This window comes from Electrophorus electricus, chromosome 5 (assembly GCF_041902795.1).
Source record: "Electrophorus electricus isolate QZ-2024a chromosome 5, ASM4190279v1, whole genome shotgun sequence".
Taxonomy (NCBI): domain Eukaryota; kingdom Metazoa; phylum Chordata; class Actinopteri; order Gymnotiformes; family Gymnotidae; genus Electrophorus; species Electrophorus electricus.
The window spans coordinates 15,313,776-15,328,952 of NC_137501.1; the positions used below are offsets into that span (position 1 = coordinate 15,313,776).

General features: G+C 44.3%; 1 protein-coding gene across 10 annotated transcripts in view; it reads left to right on the top strand.

Annotated features, from left to right (window-relative positions):
* Window positions 1-566: 566 nt before the first annotated feature.
* The window catches only part of tbc1d1 (TBC1 (tre-2/USP6, BUB2, cdc16) domain family, member 1), a 49,841-nt gene continuing 35,230 nt past the window's right edge, over window positions 567-15,177 (top strand). For 3 of the 10 annotated variants that reach the window (XM_081714303.1, XM_081714304.1, XM_081714300.1), the window contains exons 1-3: window positions 570-1,182; window positions 3,859-4,139; window positions 4,911-5,147. In XM_081714303.1, coding sequence (XP_081570429.1) covers window positions 3,864-4,139; window positions 4,911-5,147 — 513 coding nt within the window. In that variant the 5' untranslated portion in view covers window positions 570-1,182; window positions 3,859-3,863. Of the gene's footprint in view, window positions 1,333-3,858; window positions 4,140-4,910; window positions 5,148-8,459; window positions 8,791-12,133; window positions 12,270-15,177 lie in introns of those variants that run through there. The other 7 variants (XM_081714301.1, XM_081714302.1, XM_081714299.1 and 4 more) reach the window with 6 other exon arrangements.

A 15,177-nucleotide genomic window follows, 5' to 3' on the forward strand; every position in this document is an offset into this window, starting at 1 on the left:
ATGTGTACAGTAAATACAATGCTGCGGTAAATTGAGTAAACTCAAGGCGCAGAGATAATGCCGTAGCCCGCTATACCAAGGCCCAACGGATCTACAGCAGGTGTATCGTATACCTACGCCCTCTAGTGGCAAAATGGCCAAATTGCTCGCTCTTTCCCACCTATAGGGGGCGTTCTAGAAACAGCCAACACTGCTTATTTTTAAAGAACAGACTTGACTTTTAAAATATATTTAAAATTGGTAATACAAAACACTGATCCCATTAGTTTTTTTTTCTAAACATTGTAGGGTGGGGCACAAAAATTAAAATACGAACCTGTTCGCTGGCTAAATCTGGCATTGCGTGCATCTCGTTGGTTAAACCGCAATTAAAGTATCCCGCGGTCAAAAGCTGCAGTCCATTCGTCTGCCACTTCTCTCCAGAGTCTCGATCTGGTCACTACGCTCTCACCAGGCTATTTATAAACCTAACCCATAGAGCAACACACGCTTGCCGTACTGAAGTTATTTGGCGACACTGCTTACACCAGCGCAGTCCCTAAAAACAGCCCCTCTCCCGAAAGCGACAACGTGAGATGCTCCAGATCGTCCACTTATTGCCGAATACAAAATACAAACGACGCGACGTTTTCAACGACACATTTTACCTAACGACATAAACCAAACCGTTTTGACTGTGGAATGGCATGTGCACCGCACAAACTCATTTGGTGACCAATCGCCAAACCGGATTTGGTGAATCGAAAATATTCTAGATTAGGGTAGATTGCACGCCAAATCGTTATTTCTCGGAGGTCGACATGGAAATAGACATGATTCGTGCATGGATGAAATCACGCTAAGTGTGCGCCGCTCTCCTGTCATTGGTCAGAAGTTGCCCTCCGAAGTTCTTTGCACAGAACTAGATGCTTCAGTGAAACGTCAGAGGAGAATACTTCCTCCGAGAGCAGGTCGGACGAGTGAACTGCGGATGTACCCGACGGCAGCTTCGGGCTTTCTGCAACCGCACCATTAGATTAACCGACGGTGCTCACCAGGACTATTTTCTATTTCGCGAGTCGCCCGACGCCGATGAGACTGCGGCTGCTCAGGAACAGAATTGCGGAGGGAAGACCGTTACTGAAAGACTTTCTCCCTATTAGGCGGCGTTTCCGCACGTAGCCCGAAGGCAGGAGAGAGCGGGTAAATGAAGTAACTTCGCTTTGAATATTCCGTTTAAAATGACAATATGGAGTGAAACTCAAGAAGGGACACGGCAACGAAACTATGAATTATGCGTGTAAATAAAAAAAAGAAATGCACTACTAGTAATTAACTTGGATAGAAAAGTCGGTACGTGACCTTGGGCAGCCTGAGTGGGACTTGTTTTAGGTCATGCAAATATTGTTGACTTGTTCAGTTTTTTTGCTGCGAGATTTTCTCGTCACAACTGTCAGGCAAACGCAAAGTTAATGTTTGTCCGGGCAATCTAATATTACCTTTTTCTCAACGGTGCATTGATACTGTAGTTAGTCTATGATGGATTTATGGAGCTGTCATTTCGTTTTGTATTATTAGATTACATGTAAACGGGGTGAATTCCTTTGATACATGCGAGTGGATTATCTGTGTTCACATGTATAATCGCATATTAGGAGAATTCATATTTCCATAATTGTCTGACCGCTCTGTAAAAGACAAAATAACATGTAGCTTTAGTGGCAAGCCTTGCTATTTATACCTGGAGAGGGAGAGAGAGAGAGAGAGAGATTTGCCAAGTAGAGCAGCGCTATCTTTGATACTAAGATCTGTTCACATTTGGTGTACATGGGGTATTTTGCCCCCTAATCTCTTTCCATCTTGCTCGCACAGCCTGCATATAAAAAAGAAGTATGAGAGAGAAGGCATAACTTATACATTTTGAGTCCGACCTAACAAGGGCTTGTCAAAGTTCACCTCTGAAAACTGGACTTTTCAGTACAATAACATGTATTTTTGTTATCTGGTAATAGTGATACGGCTAGCTTGTATAACAGCACGTCCTCGAGTGGGATATGGCTTTTATACAAGTTTCTGCAAGCACCTTTTTAGCAATTATAAACAACAACAGTATGTGCGACTCCGATTATTAACAGCAAAGTTTGTTACCGTCTCATATAAATAACGAGCTGGAGTACACCAGGGCAAATCCAAAAATCCGTAACAGGAGAACGGGGTCAAAACAATGGCAGATAGCAGAACAAATAAAACGCTTAGTATGGGGGGAGGGGACTGGCTATAAAACAAATACGGCTCGATCTGAAGTTGTTTACGTACACTGAGAGAAGTCGGTAGCAGGTGTGAATCAGAAGCTCAAGGGTAATGATCTTGGAAAGTGGAGACACGTGGTGTGTTCTCAGCCCGTCAGGCCCGAGGGTGATGGGAAATGGACTGCTGGACTAGAGGGCAGCGTGACGTCATTTCAGTCAGATCCAGAAGGATTCAAATTACATTCAAATCTACGGACAAATATCAGTAGGAGCCGTAGATTTATGATTCTTTATTGGCTGCAGCAAGTAAAGGCAAATAATTTTGTTCCGGTTCCCCAATATATTTATTTGAACTCCTCAATTTCAGTTTGGAAATCCTGGATAACGGATGTCCGCCTGAGGTTACAAAGGTCACTTCTTTGCCTTCCTTGTACTCCTGACTCTCCTCAAGATTCCGTTTAACCTCCAGCTGCAATCCTGCACCCGTGCACACACTTACATATTCAAACAGGGCAGGTATTATTGTATGATCACCTCTTACTCATTAATTTATTTCTTATTCATTTATTTATTTACTTTGGTGTCAGTCCTGTAAAAAGTACACCGGTGTTTGTAGTAACAGTATATCGGTCTGACCGATATGATCTGTCTGATTAGACTTAAGGTCTGGGTACCCAGCACTCCTGTAGAGTTGACCTCTAATCCCAGTGCAAGTGATACATGGGGATATGTAAACTCATTTTAGAAGTGATTTCTATACTAAATTTGATCTCCAGGAATAGAGAGCCTTTTGTACGTTGTTTTAGAACCAGGTCACACTGCTCACCCAGTTCATTGGGTTATCATAAGAATTATCTGGTGCATTCTGTTTGATCATTGAGCACATACTTTTTCTCCAAAGTACATTACTATACTAACTAGGTATTATCCCTTGGAGAAACTTGGATTTAAGTGCTGTGAACAGTTAGAGCTGTACGATATATCGTTTTTTTTCCCATCATTTTCGTGATATTACATAAGGGCTCAATAATAATGGTTGCCTGAGCTATTTGAGGAAATACCTATTTTTCCATCTGGACCAATCTCGGATGCACCGTAAAATTCCAGAACGCAAGTGAGAGTTCAAGTGAGAGGCAAGGCATCCGAGAATTTTATTATTTCGCAAGATGTGGTGCGGTGACGGTGTGTAGTAATGTATGGGGATTTCTGGTCTTGTTTCACAACCCAGTTTTTACACGTACGTGGAAGGATCGGCTGGGATCAAACCCATGAGCGCTAGAGCTGCCAAGCACGCGCTGGCAGGCTACTTCCACTGTGTGTGTGCTAGCTAGCGTACGCAACTGTTTATAACCACCACACGGAGCAGTGTACTGGGTTAAAGGTGGTGACATCTGCATGACCTATGTTTTTACAGCTGGTGGTTTCACAGCAAGATGTCATCGCTGGCTTTTGTGCTAAAGCCAAATCTTTTTGCATCACGCCAATCGTAAAATAGCATGTGCCGTTCGCAGAAAGTACAGGCCAACTGTAACGATAGCATGGTGTTCCTAGAGGTAATGAATACCTGTGTTCAGTGATGAGCAATTTTGCGTTCAGTCATCTCCTTTTGGACTGCTTCTTTACTCTGCAGGGGTCATGGAGGGCATCTGCTTCCAGGTCAAACCCCGAGACGACCCTGCCCGCCCTGCGCCAGGTCCCACCCCTTCCTCCAGGCCACGAGACTGGGAGGGGAGAGAAGAAGGTGAGGATGAGGAGGAGAAGGTCCAGTACAGGCTGACGCTGGTGGGCTCACTGGCCGTGCACCCGCAGACCACCATGGCCATGCTGCCGTGGGTGGTGGCGGAGATACGGAGGCCCCGACTGAAGGAGAGGGGCTTCAGCACCACCCTCACCAGGACTATGCCTTTGGAGGTCAGTGGTGGCCAATCACAGTTGACTCCTGTGGTTAAGATCGATAAGCAAGCGACTTTGAAGTCATAGACAGTGTGAGCATGTAAGTCGCATTTTTGGTCCAAGTTATGCTTACTTTAGTATGTTAAAGTCAGCATATTTTGTTTTGTGGAGTAATAATGTACAATAACTCCTTGATTTAGGAACAGGGAAGGCTGGCAACCCAAGTCAGTGTGAGTGGAGTAAACCTAATGTTTCCCTTGGCTGTTGTTTACAGTGTGATTCTAATATTCTGCACCACTACAGGATCTGATGTCTGCCTCTACTACACTGGTACTACACTGGAAGCAGTTTCTCTGACACCAGCAGACACACACACGCACACACACACACGCACACACACACACACGCACACACATGCACACACACACAAAGCCCCCAGCAACATATCTTAAAACTTTGAGAAATGTGTTGGAATTATACTTTGAATGGCTCTCCTTTGCTGTTGACACTTATCAAAAGTTGCTGATTTTAAATCAGTCTTTGCTCCTTGCAAAAAGAGTCATTTGGGGGGGGGGGGCACTGATTGTATTCCAGCCCATTTAAATGAATTTGGTCTCTTTGCAATTAATTTAAACTAATTTGAATGCGTTTGAGCTTTGTTCAGTACTCTTTTGTTTTTGTTCAGAGCTCTTTTGACTGTCCTGGAGCTGGGTAAGGCACTAACTTTATGCGGCATGTGGGAGCAAGCCTGATTCCTTCTCTGATGACGCGAGGCCTTCCTGCTTCCAGGTCCGGGACAAGCCGGTTCTGCTGCAAGTCTCGGCATCATGGGTTCGCTGCACGCTGGATGTGGCGGGACCAGGCGGGCTTCAGGACCCGCTGCGCCACACCATTCTGTTCGAGCAGCGGCCACACCGGGTCGCCAAGCTGATCCGCAACAGCCAGGAGCCCAGCACGTTCGGCTGCCTACTCCGAGACGACGCGGCCGCCGCCTGCTACGTGTTCCGCTGCCTTGAGCAGAGGGAGGTAGGCAGCAGCTTGGGGGAGGAGCTCTGGGGGGAGGTGCTCCAGGGGGGGCGGGGGGGGGGGCTATATGTATGATCTAGAGTTGTTATTGACAGGTGGATGTACTTGAGCTATAGTTGGTGGTTGGATGTACTTGCATACCTTCTGGCCACAAGAGTAGCTCAAACGTACTTCACAGTTTCAGTGCAAGCTCTGTTAGTAATCAACATCAATGTACTTTACACAGTTTTATAGCGCTGTAATTCATGCCTCAACAAAAGTGGAAGAAAATCGTATTTGATATTTTGATATGGGGAAATGCAGAGTGCATGACACCATGGATTACAGAGGAACATGATTAATCAGTTTGCATTCATCTCATGGATCTGTGACAAATATTTGAAAACGGGCTTTGTGTTTATATCAGAGTCGCTTTGAAGGGAGAAAGTGCTTTGATGTCAAGGAGGAGCTTGGATCTCTAAATGTCAATGCTCTCTGTTTGTGTGTGTTTGCAAAGGCATTACAGCACATACACAGAGATAATGAGAGATATAAATATAATCTAGGGGTAGAGTGGGGAAGAGACCCACACCCCTGCTTTTCGCTCAGGAAAGGTTAGCACATGTAGTTACCTCTGCCAACCGAACTATTAAACGTAAAGTGTGTAATGCTGTTTCTTTACCAGCATTTGTTTTGAGGGATACCAAATACATCAGTGTAGCCCTTTGCTATACTGGCATAGAACAGTAGATGTGTGTCCCCTACAACACATGCTCACACACAAACTCACTCTCTTTCACCTTGGTTTAAATTTGCCATCTTTATTGCATTTATGCATACACTGCATTAACCAGGAGCAGTGGTGATGTGGGACAAACTAAGGCTCAGGGTCAGGGTCAGCCTTAATTAATGCTCCACCCCCGACCCAAACCCCTTGGTTGCCAACTTTCCATTCAGCTTGTCTGTGATCAGAGTGGGTTGTGCAGGAAGCTATGAATTGCGTGGAGGTTAGGTGAATGTTAGCTGCTGGCGTACAAGGGACTTGAGGACAGGAAGTAGATCTAGGCAGCCATAGCAACCATTTCCTATAGCACAGAAACTGTGGTTTGGTGTCACCAAAGAAACAAAGACAAAGAAAATGACATGGCACAACTGAAAAGAGGTGAAAATGTAAAGAGAATGGTTGTGCTCGTGTGTGTTGCATGTCAAGCACACACTTCCTCACCGCGTCTCTATGCTGTTCTTTTTTTATAATGCTGTTTTGTACAGGACACCTGTTCCCCCTAGTTTGTCACATCCTCACGCCGGTGACAGTGCGTCAAGTATATAAAACTAGCTTAACGTTGATGTCTGTGACTTGAGACGTTTTAGGTTTAAATTGATATTGTCCAGTAGGGGTCGCTGCAGAGAACCGGTAACGGTAGCGCCGTTTTCTTTTGAGATCAAAAAGATGGAGACTTGAGCAGAGAAGTTTTAGTGGAGAACTCTAGACTTTTAGGTTTGTGAGACGCTAAAGTCCAAAATTAATGTGGGGGGAATGGAGCTAAACGGCTAAAAACAACAAAAAAGATCAACATAGTTTCTTACCACTTGGCTAGGAGTAAAATTAAAGAAAGATCCTACATGAGTCAAGTGGTAAGAAACTAATTTAATGTTTTGCTTTTAGCCGTTTAGCTCCGTTCACCTCTATTCATTGAGGATTCTCTCTCTCGGGCGCCCTCTGGCGATCCGCAGGCGTTTTTGCTCTAAAGGGGGAACAGGAGGTGGAAAGGCGGACTCGCAAAGCAGCTCTGATTCGGGTCGAACTTTTGCTCGACTCGACTCGTGACTTAATACTCGCGAAACTGAAATCTGGGGGGAAAAAAACCTTATCGTTTGAATAAACATATTTTCTGTCTTATCTCACGCGTGCGACTTGTCTGTCAGTTCTGAGACAGCCACGAGCAGTATCGTTTTTAAATTAAAAACAAAAATCGTACAAAAACGTCGAGTCAGACGAACAAAAGTGAAGTGCCACATGCATGATATACAGTTCACCGGGAAAACGCAATGGCTGGTATATCCAGTAAGCATGCTAGATAGCTAATGAACCTGGAGCACGGATAAAACGTATGCTACCAGCTAGCTAATAAATACGTTTTGTAGTAAATTCCATATAATTTTAAGCAGTAATTAATTTCTAGCTTTTGTTACTCCATTGCAGCTCCTAGCATTGTAGCTTCAAGCTTTGTTATCCCATTGCCCGGTAATTTTCTTGTTATCTGAAATTAGTTTGCAGACTAATTTAAATGTAACATTGGATTTCAGGCACTCTTCCACGTCTTCGCGATAATGAATGCATCTTAGTAACCTATGTGTAATCAGTAACCTTCCTTTTTTAATTGTTCATGTGACTTCAGACTCGAGCCTTGACTGAACTCGTACATGAGTCATAAGCATTTTTGTCAGACGATCATCAGGTCTGGGAACTAGTGGTTCCCCCCGACAAGTTCTATAGATGTATTAAAGAACAAAGTAATTAAGTACATTGTTGTTTCCCGTAAAACAAAAGTCATATCCATTTGAATGAGATTTCATATACATTTATAGAGCTGAGATGCTGGGAGAATTTCGTAATACAGTATCAAGGAACAATATCTGCTTTGGAGAGGAAATGGCTCCTCTGTCACTAGAGAGACGGGAGGGCGGAGGGTGTGTGTGTGTGTGTGTGTGTGTGTGTGTGTGTGTGTGTGTGAGAGAGAGAGAGAGAGAGAGGATGCGTGCGTGCGCGAGAGAGTTGTATTTATGAGCATTAATAGCTCTTTATATGCCAAGTTCTCATTCTTGCTTTTTTAACACACCTGACAGGACAAAGGAACTACTCAACAATAAATCACTTTTATGTAGGGCCAACGATAAGCCGATGCTAATACACCACTGGTTCTGGACTGGATATGTCGTTCCAACCCATCCGTAGAAACTGGATATTAGAGCGGTGGTCTATGGAAAATCTTCACGGATTATAAATTCCACGGCCACTAGGTGGCGCGCTGTCCAGTAAACTGGAGCGCTGTAAAACGGATTATGAGAGAAATCAGATTACCGTCACAGGTATTCTCTAAAACATACATCTGTGTCAGTTGGTTATGCTAAAATATGTGGCACGTTAGTCTGAGTAGACTACCGTTATACATGGCTTTGTAAAAATATAGTCGTAACGACTATTTGAAATGTATTTTTTTTCTCAAATTGCATTCAATCACTTAGTAGAGCTGTTGTGTGTGTGTGTGTGTGTGTGTGTGTGTGTGTGTGTGTGTGTTTTTTTTTTTAAACATTATTTCAACAGTGCTTCTGTGCTTTCGAAAAGCAGTCAGCGTTTCACTCGACAACGCAGCTGGTCAGCAAATATTGTTCACTGCTAAACACAGGATCTTTACAGTATAGGTTTTTTTTTGTTCCCCGGACTTTCGAGTTCCCGTGTGCGGTCGGAAGGCGTTGATGTTGCGGCCGGGAGCAGCGGGGTCGCTCAGTGCCGGAGGAAGACGTCTCCCCTGCGTGCCGTTGGAGACGCGCACTTCTCCAACTTTTTTTTTTTTTTTTTTTTTTAAAGAAGTGAATGGCTGAGGCGATGAAAGCGCGGTTTCAGAATCTGCTCCGAAGGGATGTCAAAACGGAAAGACAAGCCGTGAGTAGTCGTGGTCACTACCCCAAAATTGTGAAATTCTATTATTTGGTAATAAGTTGGCCAAACTGACAGCGTTGTTTTGGTGGCGTTAGCTAGCTAGCTAACTAATTAGCTAGCGTGCTAGGCTAACTAGTTAACCCAGGAGTTTTTGCTTTCATCGATACTCATACTTGAGAAATTAGTTCATTTGTTTTTACCTGTAACTCGTTACCTTCGAAAATTCAACCGGGTTTTATTCAGAGTAAAATCTTGCGGTGTTTTGTCACTTGTGCTGAAGCAGTTGTGCATGTTTTATTCTCATATCTGTCATGTTCAGTGTGTGAGAGTGTGGATATTAAACATGCCCACCTCGCTCTTTTCCTATCGACTTTAGCACTATAGCTCTAGATACCCAACGAAATTAGCTGGATTAATCGGTTAATCTGTTTAAGTTTACTCCGTTTTTTATATTAAGGACGGGACGTCTCAGTTTGTGTTTGATTTTACAGCTGAAAGCTGATATATGAAATGTACTGTCGGTCTATTTAATTTATGTTCCGTGCAAAAATACAACGAGGAACCTCTGTCTGCAGTGTCAGGTTTCTGGCTTTTATTTTTGTAGTTAGATAACATAGCTAGTTCAGTAATTGTATTCAGTCACGCTTTTTGGTATAACTCCAACATTTCGGGATTATCAGCCTTGAAGTGTTTGGTCCCTAGCTGTGAGTGTGTGAGAGAGAGAGAGAGAGAGAGACTGAGTGTGAATGAGTAAGTGAGAAACACAATGAGAGTGACAGTCCTAGAATTGTGTTCTGTCACTTTTGGTTCTTGATTTAATGTAATTATTACCACAGAGGCCTGTTCACTGTATATTTACATTTATATCATCTAGCAGACACTATTGTCAAAAACAATTTACCAGAGTACTGACAATTATATGGAAAGTGTGTGTGATGAAGGGGAAACGGGTTACACAGCTTACTGCGTTTGTGTGCTTAAGAAAGACAGGACAGAACGAAACAATGAGTCTATACAACCTCTATCAACCTAATTTCCAGTTAATATAAAAAAACTAACTAAACATGGGATGTCTTATTTTTGTTCAGTGTGGGTGTGTGTGTGTGAGTGCCACCTCAAGCTATTCTGTATCAGAAGTATCACCTCTTTGCTGATGAGACCTTCTTGTGTTCATTCTGTCATAGAGCAGGTGTGTGTGTGTGTGTGTGTGTGTGTGTGTGAGAGAGAGAGAGAGTAAAACACAAAGATGGAGTCACATGCTTTGTCTGTCCCACCTCATGTGACCAGTGTTGGGATTTTAAGATCCAGGAAAACATCACTAAATCTGCACTGGGCAGTTACAAGCCATGTGTGTGTGTCTGTGTAGGAGTGGGTACATCCTTTTTCCTGTAAAGTATGAGTTAAGGGTTTTTTTTTAGTTTTTTTTTTTTAAAGCAGCCCATGTAAAATCCAATGACATCAATGTTTTGCTCTCTCTTCCTCTCTGCCACTTTGACATAACCCATGACCTTTGAACTTGACATCACTTCTTTAGATTCCTGGGAAATGGCAGAAAAAAAATATATTTTTCTTTCTCTCCCTTTCTCCCCCTCTGTCTTGTACACACACACTTTTTTTTTCTTTCTCTCTGCCTAGCCCCTCCAGCTCTCTCTCCTTCTCTGTCCATGGCTACCTAATCACAGCTGGCCCGTGGGTCCATGATTCTCGGATATGGTGGACACATTTGTAAATATTTTAAAACTATCTAGCTATATTTCAGGCCAATGCAGATTCAGCTTTCCTGATGTTTTCCTGTTACTTTTCTCATCTCTGTGAATGTTAATCTCTCTCTTTCCCCTCTCATATTCATTGTCTGTCTCTCTCTTGCTCTCTCTGTCTGTTAAAATAATGATTTGTGTGTTTCTGTGAGTTTTCCCGCCTTAGCTGGATATTTGATCTGAGCCCCACCCTTATAAATTCTGGCACTGAACTCTAAACTCTCTCTAGGGATTGCATTTCCTCTCTCTCTCTCTCCCCCTCTCCTCCCCTCACCCCTGATGGCGGCATTATGTAAAATAACCCTAAATAACTGGCAAACGCTTTTTGATTGCGTGTTGTGGACATTCTGACCATGCCCATACATTTCCATTTGTGTTCCACGGGTGCTTTGACGAATGCACATGATCCAACATGCGTGAATCATCTTGGTTAGTATAATGCAGGCCATGTTTTTACCACATAACATCAAGGGTTCGCCAGTACATTTCACTTTCGCAAATCGCATATGACCGCGTATCGCAATTGCGATATTTCTGTCTATATCATGAGACCCCACCCCGAAGCTCTGATTCCCTACAGGGCAGTATCTCCTTGCCACGTTGTGTCACCCTGCTGGACTTAACTACCCCTGTTTAGGAAGAGAACATATTTCACCTGCCATTTTTCTTTTGTTCACGTCTTCAGCGGTTCCTTTGATCATTTCTTTACATTCCACGTTCTTGGTTTGCTAATAGATTGCTGACAAGGGGGGGGGAACGTGACTTGCAGAGCTCCTGCCAGGCAACTGTGGAAAAGAAGGCTGGTTTCTCAGCTGACTGGCTACAATGAGGCACAGCACCGTGCTTTTGTCAAACTCTGCTGCTATCAAGCAATGCAGTCCTAGTTCTTTTTATGTGTATGTTGTGATGGAGAACACGGCCTGCTGGGGTTTTGAGTCCAGGCTAAGCACCCTTTGCGGCTCTGCGCTGAGGGACTCGAGCTCTCTTTACTTTTGGATTAGTCACTCATGGTAACAGCCGTCCTGACTTCGTGTGTATTGTGTGTCAGACTTAATGAATGTGTGAGAACAGCCATGTGTTTGCCTGACTCAAATGTTTTTAGGGTTGTAGTGGTTCTCCACCACCCAGAGAAAGGGAGGGAGGGAGGGGGACTGTATGTTGGGAGAGACAGTTTAGTCGGCGCCTGTGGGCATGATGTTGCTCTGAAAGGTCCTAGTAGGGCTGAGCTGATGGCTGCCTCTAATCACACTGATCACACACAGTGTAGCTCTGCTACAGCTGAGCTCACAGAGTGTGACACAGTTAGACAGTTAGAATGTTACTAGAGATGTAAAGGTCATTTAGTAGGGGAAGTCTAAAGTATGAGAGAAGGAGACAGAGAGAGACAGACGGGGTGAAGGCAGCCCTCCTGGAGCCTTACTCTTGAGTGACATCAGCAGCATGTTGTGATGGGAAGTGTGTTTTTTCGGGGGGGGGGGGCCCTGAGCACGGGGGGAACAACACTAGTTCCTGCAAGACCCAGAGGAAAGGACTGCTAAGCAGCAGGGAGAAGGGAGAGAAGACAGGAAGACGAGAGCTGGAAGTCCTCACTTTGGTGCCTACTGGAGACTGTCTGACAGACAGACCTGTGGATTAGACTTGGAAGAAAAGCAGGGAGAGGGTGAGGGTTTCGTGTGAAAGCTTCGGGTCTTGGCCATGCCTTCCATGTTCAGCTTGTTCAGTAAGGTGAGTGCCAACGAGCATTTTGTGTGTGCGCCACTTGTACGCTGGCGTGTGCGATCTGCACCGACTGCGTCAGCCTTTCAGAGCCGCGCGCCTCTGTTTGCCATTGTAGAAGCGAGCCGGTTTCATCATGACAACTCTTGCTAACGACCTGGGGGTCAGGAGCGTAGCGCAGTCACAGCTGGGTCTCGCCAAAGCGGCTCAAAGCCTGACATGGGCCCAAGCAGCACCCACACCCCGTGGACCCATAGTGCTTCACGCTACGCTTCACAATTTAAGCAAATCGACTCACTTAAGCAAACCACAAGCTATAAATACAGCCATGCGGTGGCCCACATCTGTATGCAGCGAAAAGAGGATGTGGCTGAAGGAGATTTAAGTGTAATAAGTGTGGGGCAGGGGGGTCTGAACAAGAAGACGCTAAATCGAGGCCTGGTGTAGGTGTTTGGAAGGCCAACGACTGCCTCAGGACCTGAGCTGTCCAGCACGTTTGTCTCCTAGGCAAGAGGAGAGCAGGACACCTGCAGCGCTCGCACCTCGAGAGCTGGGATTTGAAAACGCCCACTGCAGCTTGAATACACAGATCAGGATTTGAACGACTTGAGCGCCACTGTGCATGTTTCATTCGTTGCTAGTGATTACAAAGTCCAGGACTGGATTGGAGGGCCAGAGTTTAATGCTGGTCCCCTAAACCTTGCAATGGATGAGCTGTACTTCTCCTAAGGAGAAGTAAGACTTGTTCCAAGCAGTACTTGTCATCAAGTGGTACCACCCTGCCTTGTGCATCGTGAGCGGGCCAGTACTCTCCGACGGAGCTAAACAGATTAGCGAGGTGAGAAGCAGATTGGTAAACTGCATAAGAAATGATATTCTGAATCCTAGTCCTTCTCCCAGCCTAAAAAGGCCTTGTAGTTTGGTGTTGCTGAAACCCAATTCTAGAGGCTGGGCTGGCCAGCTGGAGACTGCCTCTGTGTTTGTGTTAACACCCTTCAAGGCTGGGGAGGTCACATGACTTGATGTTTGTCATTTGGAATTCTCAACCAGCCAGTGTGGCGCATGGTTTCCAGACCAGAAAAGATATGACAAGTGTTGAGAGGCTGTTTCATGCACGCATGAGTGTTACCCGTTTAGTAAGGCGGGTGGGGGTGGGCGGGGGGTGTCTCATCTAATGTTTCTTCCATTAGCCTACCTTGGATACAAAGCTTTTGTTCAGAAGTGCGTGCGTGTGTGTGTGTGTGTGTGTGTCACATTAGTTGTAGGTGAAGTACAGAACATGGTCCAGCAGAGTTGCTAAACTACAGTGTGAATTATGGCATGTTGCGTTCCCTCTGTAGACAAGACCATGCAAGACTCAGCAAGATTCAGCTGCCAGCTACACCCACTCATTCTCCCTCTCCCTCTCTGTCTGTATAACCCCACTGTCATTCTTACAAACACACGCTCCCTCACTCACACCTCTCTCCCCTACCCTCCAACCAGGTGTAATCATTATACTTCTGTCCCAGCCTGTTTGTGGTTGAGTTTTCTGTGTTTTCAGTTCTGTTTGCTGGTGGTGTTTTATAATTGAAACATATTTCAGAGTTGCCTGAGGATTGGCCATGCTGAGGCCTGGGCCACAGTTCAAGCTTACACTTTATCTTCTTTAGCGAAAGCACAATGACGTTAACTCGCTCTGCAACTGCTGCATTGGTTCATTTCCTGAAATCCAGTACACACAAAGGGCTTTACTTGGTGCCCCACTCTCTGACTCTGTTCTCATTCTGTGTTTCTCTGTTCCTAGTTCCCACTGATTTGTATTGTTTTCTTTGAGGTTTTCAGTGCTGACCAGTATATTGGCAGACCGATTAATCGGACCTATTAATGCCGTTTTGAGATAATCTGCACCAGTCAATGCCTGCACTCACGAGGCTGAAAAAAATGCCTATAGGCGCAACGCAGACTGGCTGAGACGCTGACTAGCCCTGACAGCCTAACCGCTGTGGAGCAATGTTAGAGCTCCCCTTTGTGTCCGTATTGCCATTGTACAGCTAAATTTCATTTGGTGTTGTAAAATAGTGCGCATCAATGCTAAATGTAACGTTTCCTAAGAGAAAATGGTAAAACTTTCATTATCTTTCAAAGCTTAATATATTTAATTGTTCACGCTTAACATGTATAATGTTCACTGTATAATTAGATTTAAAATGCGTGTGTTATTTGTGAATTGTAACGTTAGCAAACCTTTAACCAGCTAAACTAGGTTAGCTAGCTATCTTCAGGGCTAAAAAAGTCTTGTTCTCGTGTCAACAATTTATTAACATAAGCGATTGATTTGATAGTTATAATATACCCAACATAAGTTACAGTCGGTTGCATTTGCTAATTGGAGATTTACCTTGTTGGCATACGTTAACAGAGCTCTAAAAGCTAGCATTAATGTTATCAACTTGCCAACGTTTTTGGGAAAGAACGATATGGGCTTCGATGCAGTTTCTTCACTGTGTGTGTGTGTGTGTGTGTGTGTGTGTGTGTGTGTGTGTGTGTGTGTCTGTCTCTCTCTCTCACACACACCCACATGGAATAATTAGCGTAACTATATGTAACAGAATGTCCTCTCTGTCAAGCAGACAGAGTACAAACAGTGCAGACAATAACGAAGCAATAACTATTTATAGTTAAAAAAATGTTCCAGTTCAGCAATTTTGTGAACAGCATTTATTGTTTTTGTTTTTTATTACTACTATTAATTAAATTATTTTTAGCAGTTGTGCCTTATACATCGACCATTGGTTGCCCTGCTCTCTAATTATCAGCATCAGTCCCTAAAAAACCAAGATCAGTCACTACTAGTCGTTTTTCCTCTCTACTTTCCTTAAACACTCTTGGGTGTATTGCTGCGTTCCCACGTGCTGATTCGTCAACGAGAGCATCA